General features: G+C 42.9%; 1 protein-coding gene across 1 annotated transcript; it reads right to left on the bottom strand.

Moving 5' to 3' along the window:
• Nucleotides 1–787: 787 nt before the first annotated feature.
• Nucleotides 788–6643, bottom strand: LOC147829909 (syncytin-1-like). Its single transcript, XM_087198954.1, has 2 exons — nt 6397–6643; nt 788–2985 (listed from the first exon to the last, which is right to left on the bottom strand). The coding sequence occupies exon 2, from the start codon at nt 2974–2976 to the stop codon at nt 1735–1737; it is 1242 nt and encodes a 413-aa protein (XP_087055080.1). The 5' UTR covers nt 2977–2985; nt 6397–6643; the 3' UTR covers nt 788–1734.
• Between the last annotated feature and the right edge of the window lie 1622 nt (nt 6644–8265).

Genomic DNA, 8265 nt, shown 5'->3' with positions numbered 1-8265 from the left:
TTGCTTGCTTCCTTCATTACATTGATTCCTAGATATTTCATTTTCTTGGATGGTATTGTGAAAAGGATTGTTTCCCTAATTTCTCTTTCAGTGAGTCTGTTATTTGTGTATGAGAAGGGTATTGAATTTTGAATGTTGACTTTGTCTCCAGCTACTCTACTGAATCTTTCAATTGAGTCTAGAAGTCTTTTGACATTGTTTTTTGGGGTCTTTTATGTAAAGTATCATATCATCAGCAAATAATGACAGTTTAACTTCTTCCTTTCTTATCTTTATTCCTTTTCTTTCTTTCTTTTTTCTAATTGCTGTGGCTAATGTTTCCAGAACTATATTAAACAGGAGTGGTGATAGTGGACACCCTTGTCTTGCTCCTGATTTTAGCATGAAAGTTTTCAGTTTTTGACCATTTAGTATGATGTTGGCCATTGGTTTTTCATAGATGGCCTTAATCAGGTTGAGATAAAGACCTCCTATTCCAATTTTCTGTAGGGATTTTATTATAAATGGGTGTTGGATTTTGTCAAATGCTTTTTCTGCAGCCATTGAGGTAATCATATTGTTTTTGTCCTTGGCTCTGTTAATGTAGTGTATGACATTTATTGATTTATATATGTTCAACCATCCTTACATCCCTGGGATAAATCCGACTTGGTCAAGGTGTGATCTTGTTGATGACCCTCTGTATTCTGTTTTGTCCCATCCCACGGGTAAGTCAACAGAGACCCTAGAGGGGGAGTGAGAATGACAAAGGACAGGGGACACAAGAGATGGAGACAAGACAGGTTTCTGATCAAGTCTCGTTTATTGCGGAAGCTGCTACAGCATATATACCCCGTAGGGCTAGAGGGAGGGAGCAAGGGGAGGGTACTGGGGCTACTTCCTTGTTGCCAGGTAGACTTGCAGCAGGCTTAGACATACCCGTAAAAGGCACTCAAGAGTTCTAGTGGGGGGGGCAAGGCCCCCCACAGGTCCTCCCTTTAAAATTATAATTTTAGAAAGGCTTCAGGAGAGCCAAGCCTGCGGGGACTGAGCCTGTCTTGGGTCAGAGTGACATACGTGTCTGCACCGTGCACCTTACCCGTCATCAGTTAACCAGAGAATCAAGGCTCTGGCACCTGTCTTAGGCGGCGCACGAGGGCTCTCTCATTGCATGGCATGCTTGCTCAGTTGCCCGTCATTGGCTTGCCAGCCCACTCACCAGGTGGAGCAAGAACACTTCACCACGGCAAGGACCTAATCGATGGTCCGGAATTCATCCTGGTCAGCCATTGCCAATCTATGATAGTAGACCTGTATGGGTGCTGTTTTTATTGCCTCTATCCGGGCTCTAAGGAAGGCCATGATTTTGTTGTATATTATGGGCCCCAAAGAAATGAGCAGAAGTAGGCCCAATAAGGGTCCCAGCAAAGGGAGAAGATAAGGGAGGAAACCATTGAGGCCAGTCCAGAGGGGATTTTGAGCGAATTCTTGTCATCGTCTGTTTAGATCTTCTTGAAGTTCGCGAATTTTTCCCCTGACGATCCCAGATTTATTGGCATAGAAACAACAATGTTCATTTAGGGCTATGTAAATCCCTCCTTGTTTTGCCGTGAGGAGGTCCAGGCCCCTTCTATTTTGAAGGACCACCTCAGCCAAAGAATCGATCTGATCTTGTACATCTGTAAGAGTGTTGGAGAGAGCTTGAACATCATTAATCAACTGGTTGGATAATTTGGCATAGGAGTGTAACGCCACTCAGATGTCAGCAGAGCCAGTGGCAAGGGCACCGGACACCCCCAGCCCCACGAGCAGGGGGACCAGTGAAACGGCCCTGTTATGTCGCCCAGCAATATAGTCAAAGCTGGGCAAGGGCACCGGCTCATCTCCAAGAATGAGGGTGATGTCCGGGAGGACAGTTGCCACCATGCACAGCCCAGTCCAATTAGTGGGGAGGGAGGTGAATGCCAAGCTCCCTCCACAGACGAGCACGTGACCCGGGGCAGGGCAAATGGCAGCAGAGCCATTAAGCATTACAGAGCAGAGAGAGGAATTTTGGACTCTGACAGGTATATCAAAGCTATCATTGTGGCCCGAACTTAGATAACAAGCTGAAGCATTGAACTGTACTGGCTGGACCCTGAAGGGCAGAGAAAAACTGCAATTGTAACTAGAACTGTTGGCATAGTCAGTTTGGTCGACAACTGGCAAGGCAAGGGGCAGGGGTGTGCCAAAGGTCAAGCATAGCCAACAATCCCCAGCAAAGGCTGGGTTGCATGTATTGATCAAATGATAAGTGGCCTCTAAGACACTCAGGGTTTGGGCGTCAGGGTCTGGGCCTCGAGGTTTGGGAAGGGCCAATGGATGATAATTTAGGGAGGGGTACATCTCTTGGATGATAGTCTCGAGCTGTTTTTGCACTCGCTCTTCCCTGAGCTGATCTGAAGGCCCACCACCATCAGATATATGGATTGAGGCCTGTGGCAGCCAGCAGACATCTTTGCCGGGACTGCCATTGCAGGAGGGTTGGCCAAATTTAGGATATCCAGTGGGGCTGGAAAAGTCCCAGTCACCTCCGACGGAGCCCCTGTAAGTTTTTTGTAGAACAGCAGTTAGATATATTTTTCCATCGGAATGTGTACATTGTTGGGCTTCAGTGTAACAGGTAGAATGCATCTCTGTGGCCTTGGCACAATTGGCAGGGCATGGCCCTGGTTTGCCATTGACTGTTGGTATGACTTTAGGCTTAGGGACGCAATCCGATTTTTGGTTATATCCTTCCACTAGCGCAGCCTCATAAACTAAGTAGGCAATCTTGTCGCCGCAATCAGTACTACGAGTGTAACTTGTGGGTGCAGCCCTGCCAGAACCCCCAGCACATTCACAGGGGTTACCATACAGGGCAATGAGCAATTGTTCTTTGTTAACTGGTTGAAATCCACTTTTTGTTGTCGGTGCCAGGAACAGCAACAGACCATGCAACAGAATCAGGGATGTCATCTTCTTAACCTGTAAGCAAAATTTCATCCTGCGATGTAAACAAGGCTGGGCTGTAGATAAGAGAGTTAGGCTAACTTGATTAAGCTTTTGAAGATAACCAATGTGGACATATTACAATAACATATTTAAAACTTAACCGATGTAAATATTTTGTAACAACATAATCAGTGCTTAAATATCAAGAATAACCAATGTAATCAATTTATAACATATTTAGATAATATTCGTTGTGATGTGTCTCCCATAAGATTATAATATAAAATTTACTAGGGGGTCCCTTTAATGAATTAAGACCAGAATAATCATTTTCTAGGTGGCCACTTCTATATTCATCAAAGGGAGTCCCCATCTATATTCATTTTGACAAACAATTAAGAATATATATCTTTTTATATTACAACTGTTAATTGTAATTTGATTATTGCATGTAGGTGACAATACACATTACTTTCATAAAACAAATCTCAGTGGCACTTTGGTCAATTAGCAACCTGGGAAGGAAGGCATGTCTTTAATTTAATAATATTTATCTGTAAGTCAATTTAACAATAGGCAAATATCTTTTGAAAAGGAAGGAAAATATTGAGCTCAACTGTACGAACACAAACAACAGACAATAGACAAACGTATGAGACAGTGGATAAAATTAGGGTGCACTCAAATATAACTGGCCAAATTGAATTATACTATTCTCTTTATGATTATTAGATTATAATTGTAGACGCCATTGTTAACTGGTTGAAATTGGGCAATGTTAGGTCATCGGCATCATCAACACGCTTATCAACTTGTTTTACTAAGCGTTCTGGAAGCCACCTGGCTGACTTCATTTCCTTGGAGTAAACACACACTGACCCTCGGCCCCAGATGAGTACGGGGTCAGGCCCATGCCATAAGTGGTCCAGGGGGTCTCTCCACATCACAGAGACAAATTGTTTTTGTGTCTCTGGTTGCCAGAAACAGTTAGCTGCGGATAATCCCTTAGCATCCAAATTTAAAAAGTTAAGAGTAAATAGTGCATGTGATATTAGGTTTCTGGGTGACCCCTTGATAGGGTACCATTCCCCTTTTTTATTTTATCTAATGTAATTTTGAGTGTGAGGTTGGCTCGTTTTATAATGCCTTGTCCTTGTGGATTATGTGGGATTCCCGTTATGTGTGTTATATCTAATTGTTTGTAAAACTTTGAAAAACCAGAACTGGTATAGCCTAGACCATTGGCTGTTTTAATTTGCTGTGGACATCCAAGTACTGAGAAGGCAACTAGAAGGTGGGCAATTACATGTTTAGTAGCCTCCCCGGATTGTAGGGTGGCAAATATAAATCCACTATATGTATCAATGTTGACATGTATATTTTTAAGATTTCCAAATTCAGGGTAATGTGTGACGTCCATTTGCCATAGGGCATTTGGAATTAAGCCACGAGGATTAACTCCCAGATGAGGTGTGGGGAAGATGGAGGGTGCACGTAGGGCAGGTTTTAACAATTTGTCTAGCTTGTTCTCTAGTAAGTTTATACATGAGGCGAAGCGTGTGGGCACTAAGGTTATATAACTGGTGCGCCTTCTGTGCCTGGTCAATCTGAATGGAGGCATCAATACTTAGTGAGTAGGCAAAAGCCTGAGGTCTTGTGGCCAGATCTGTTAACCAGTTGCCTTTTGTAAGTGGGCTGGGTAAGTTAGAGTGGGCACGAAGGTGCCCAATAAAAAAGGGCTTGGATCTTTTTCTGATTAGATCTTGTAATTGAATAAAAAGACCACCAGTTTGAGAAGCATATTTTATCAATCTACATGTCTCTAATAGGGGAACAGATTGAGCAATGTGAGCACTGTCAATAAAGAGATTAAAGGCTTGTTCAGGGAATGCAGAAAAGACTGCTATGACTGTGTGTAGCTCGGTTATTTGGGCTGAAGAACAGCTGGTTTGGAAGTGGACAATGTTATTGTCCCACACATAGGCAGCTATCCCGGTAGAAGAACCATCTGCAAAGACTAATAGGGCTTCTGTTAGAGGAGAACAGGAACTGACTTTTGGGAAAGTGAACTCATGTCTATTGGCAAAGTCAATAAGTTTGTTTGGAGGATAGTGATTGTCTATTAAGCCTGTATAAGAAGCGAGAGCAACTGGCCAGGAGCCGGTAGTCTGCATAAGCCAATCGATTGGGGTGAGCCAATTTTCTGCCACCGATTCTAAAATGGCCATTGTGTAAGGTGCAGTGGCCCCATATTGAGCTGCGGCCGTTTTAAATTTTTTAATGACCTTGAAATCGAAACCACTGTGGTGTCCCCACGCCTGTCCCTGTGCGTCAGTAGTTTTAGTTACGAGAAAGGCTTCCGCATTTTTAAGTTTTAGGGATACTCCCAACCCGGATGGCACCCTAGGGGCCGCCCCTCTAACAGGGGGTCGTGGCTTAAGTTTGTCCTCTCTATGGACATTTTCATGGGTTTTGCCTGTTCTTAAGCCCTCGAGCTGGGTAATAAGTTCCTGGTGTTCCTTTTCTAATCTTATTTGTTCTTTTAGAAATTTTATCTTGTCCCGGAGTTCTTTTTGGGGATCAACAGCAGGGCATGCCAAAGCGGGCACATTGGGAGTGTTAGGTACTGGAACATAAGGAGGAGGACCTTGGACTACGGGTGGCCAGGCAGGATTATGATATCTGGCTGCCTCCTCCTCAAGATTGGCCCAGTCAGCCTCCCCCGGATCATTCCGTGGCAAGGGTGGGTGTCTGAGGTGGCAGAGGGAAGGGTACAAGGCCGGTTCCTCCTTAACAGGCAGGGCGGGGTCAGAGGCAGGGACTGAAAGACCGGAGGCAGAAGCTGAGGAGCGCCGAAGCTTTTCTTTAAAAGGCTTGGAAGAGGCAGAGCCCTCCTGTAAACCCTCATCAGTTGCATTTTGTTTTTTCTTGTCTGAGTCATCGTCACTATCAAAAGACATCAAGTCTTTTTCCTCATTTTTTGAGGAAGTCCTGTCCCGCAGGGGCTCGGGCCTCGGCGCCATCTTGGCATCTCGGGGGGTGTTTACAAACTCCTCACTCCAAGGGAGAATGATCGACCCTTCCTCCGATCGGAGAGCTGTCTCCCCGACCTGGATGGCTTGAGCCACCAGCGGATCTTTGGTTTTTTGGGAGATAATTTCATTAATAAGATTTCAATAAGAAAATGCAATAATCGGGACCTTTTCTGGTCCACAAGTAGCATAATAACCTTTAAGGGCCTCCCCTACCCTTTTCCATCTCCTCTCGTCAATGGTACCCTCAGCGGGAAACCAAGGGCAGAGATCTCTAATATAATAAAAAAAAAAAATTTAACAATTGTTTGACTGTAACCTTTACCCCTCGTGTCTGTAAAGTTTCTTTAAGACCTTGTACAAATAACTCATGTTGGCTAATCCCCTGTCCCATAATCGCTGCTCAACTCACCGAGGTGCAGGAAAGACAGCAGGTTCACGTCAGACGCAATCCTCTTTTTTCTATTTTATTTGTCTCTTCTATTTTATTGGGCCCCCGAGCAGCGTTCTTCACTGGATCCCCCGTTCTCGGGCCCCATGCTGGGCGCCACTTGTCCCGTCCCGCGGGTAAGTCAACAGAGACCCTAGAGGGGGAGTGAGAATGACAAAGGACAGGGGACATGAGAGATGGAGACAAGACAGGTTTCTGATCAAGTCTCGTTTATTGCGGAAGCTGCTACAGCATATATACCGTAGGGCTAGAGGGAGGGAGCAAGGGGAGGGTACTGGGGCTACTTCCTTGTTGCCGGGTAAACTTGCAGCAGGCTTAGATATGCCCATAAAAGGCACTCAAGAGTTCTAGCGGGGGGGGGGGGGGCAAGGCCCCACACACTGTTTGCCAGTATCTTATTGAGGATTTTTACATCTATGTTCATTAGGGAGATTGGCCTGTAGCTCTCTTTTTTGCTTGGGTCTTTCCCTGGTTTTGGAATCAAAGTAAAACTTGCTTCCAGGAATGAATTTGGAAGTATTGCTTCCCTTTCAATTTCATTCAAAAGATTAAAGAGCAGTGGCAATAGTTCTTCTCTAAATGTTTTGAAGAATTCAGCAGTGAAGCCATCAGGACCTGGGCTTTTCTTTATTGGTGATTTTTAAATTATGTTTTCAATTTCAATGATTGTAATTTGGGTGTTTAGAATTTTTATATTTTCTTTGTGCAAATTTGATAATTCATATGTATCTAGGAATCTGCCCATTTCTTCTATGTTTTCCATTTTATTAGAGTACAGGTTCTTGAAGTAGGTATTGATGATCCTCTGGATTTCTGCTGGATCTGTTGTGACTGCATCTTTTTCATTCTTAAATGCATGGATTTGAGCCCTTTCTTTCCTTTTTTTGGTAAGGTTGGCTAAGGGTTTAATGATTTTATTTATTTTTTGAAAAGCCAACTCTTCAATTTGTTTATTTTTTGTATCATTCTCTTAGTCTCCATTGCATCGATTTCTACTCTGATCTTTATAATTTCCTTCCTTGTATGACCTTTGGGTTTGTCTTGCTCTTCTTTTTCTAGGAGCTTAAGACTCAATATTAGGTAGTTTATTTGAGCTTGCTCTGTTTTCCTGGTATGGGCATTCATTGCTATGAATTTCCCTAGTATAACTGCTTTCCTTGTGTCCCATAGATTCCTGTATGTTGTATTGGCACTATCATTTATTTTTTAAAGCTGTCTAATTTCTTCTTTAATTTCCTCTGTGACCCATTGGTTGTTCAGGAGAGTGTTATTCAATTTCCATGTGTTTGTGTGGGTTTTGTGGTTTCTTATGCTATTGATCTGCAGTTTAATTGCACTATGGTCTCATAATATAAAGGGGATAACTTCAATTCCTTTACAATTACTTAAACATATTCTATGAGCTAGTATGTGGTCTATTTTGGAGAATGACCAGTGTGCAGCTGAAAGGAATGTATATTCTGATTTTGTGGGGTGGAACACTCTGTAGATATCTATTAAGTCCATTTGTTCAAAAGATTGGTTCACTTCTAGTATTTCATTGTTGATTTTTTGTCTAAATGATCTGTCTATTTGTGACAATGGAGTTTTGAGGTCCCCTACTACAATTGTGTTAGTGCTTATTTGGTTTTTCATGTCCCCTAATACTTGTTTTGTATAGTTGGGACCAATAGTATTTGGTGCATATATATTTATAATTGTTATCTCTTCCTCTTATGTTGTTCCCTTTACAAAGATGACCTTCTTTGTCTCTCTTAATTAGTTTGGGTTTGAAATTTACTTGTCTGCAAATAAAATAGCTACCCCTGCTTTTTTCTGGATTCTTGTCAT

Source organism: Heterocephalus glaber, unplaced genomic scaffold (genome assembly GCF_053883595.1).
Source record: "Heterocephalus glaber isolate CG9 unplaced genomic scaffold, H.glaber_assembly_v1.0 deba00000347, whole genome shotgun sequence".
NCBI classification, from domain to species: Eukaryota; Metazoa; Chordata; class Mammalia; order Rodentia; family Bathyergidae; genus Heterocephalus; species Heterocephalus glaber.
This window is presented reverse-complemented; position numbering and strand designations above follow the sequence as displayed.

Bases quoted from the DNA above. Each gene is read 5' to 3' on its own strand.
- LOC147829909 (XM_087198954.1), bottom strand. From the start codon at position 2,976: ATGACATCCCTGATTCTGTTGCATGGTCTGTTGCTGTTCCTGGCACCG.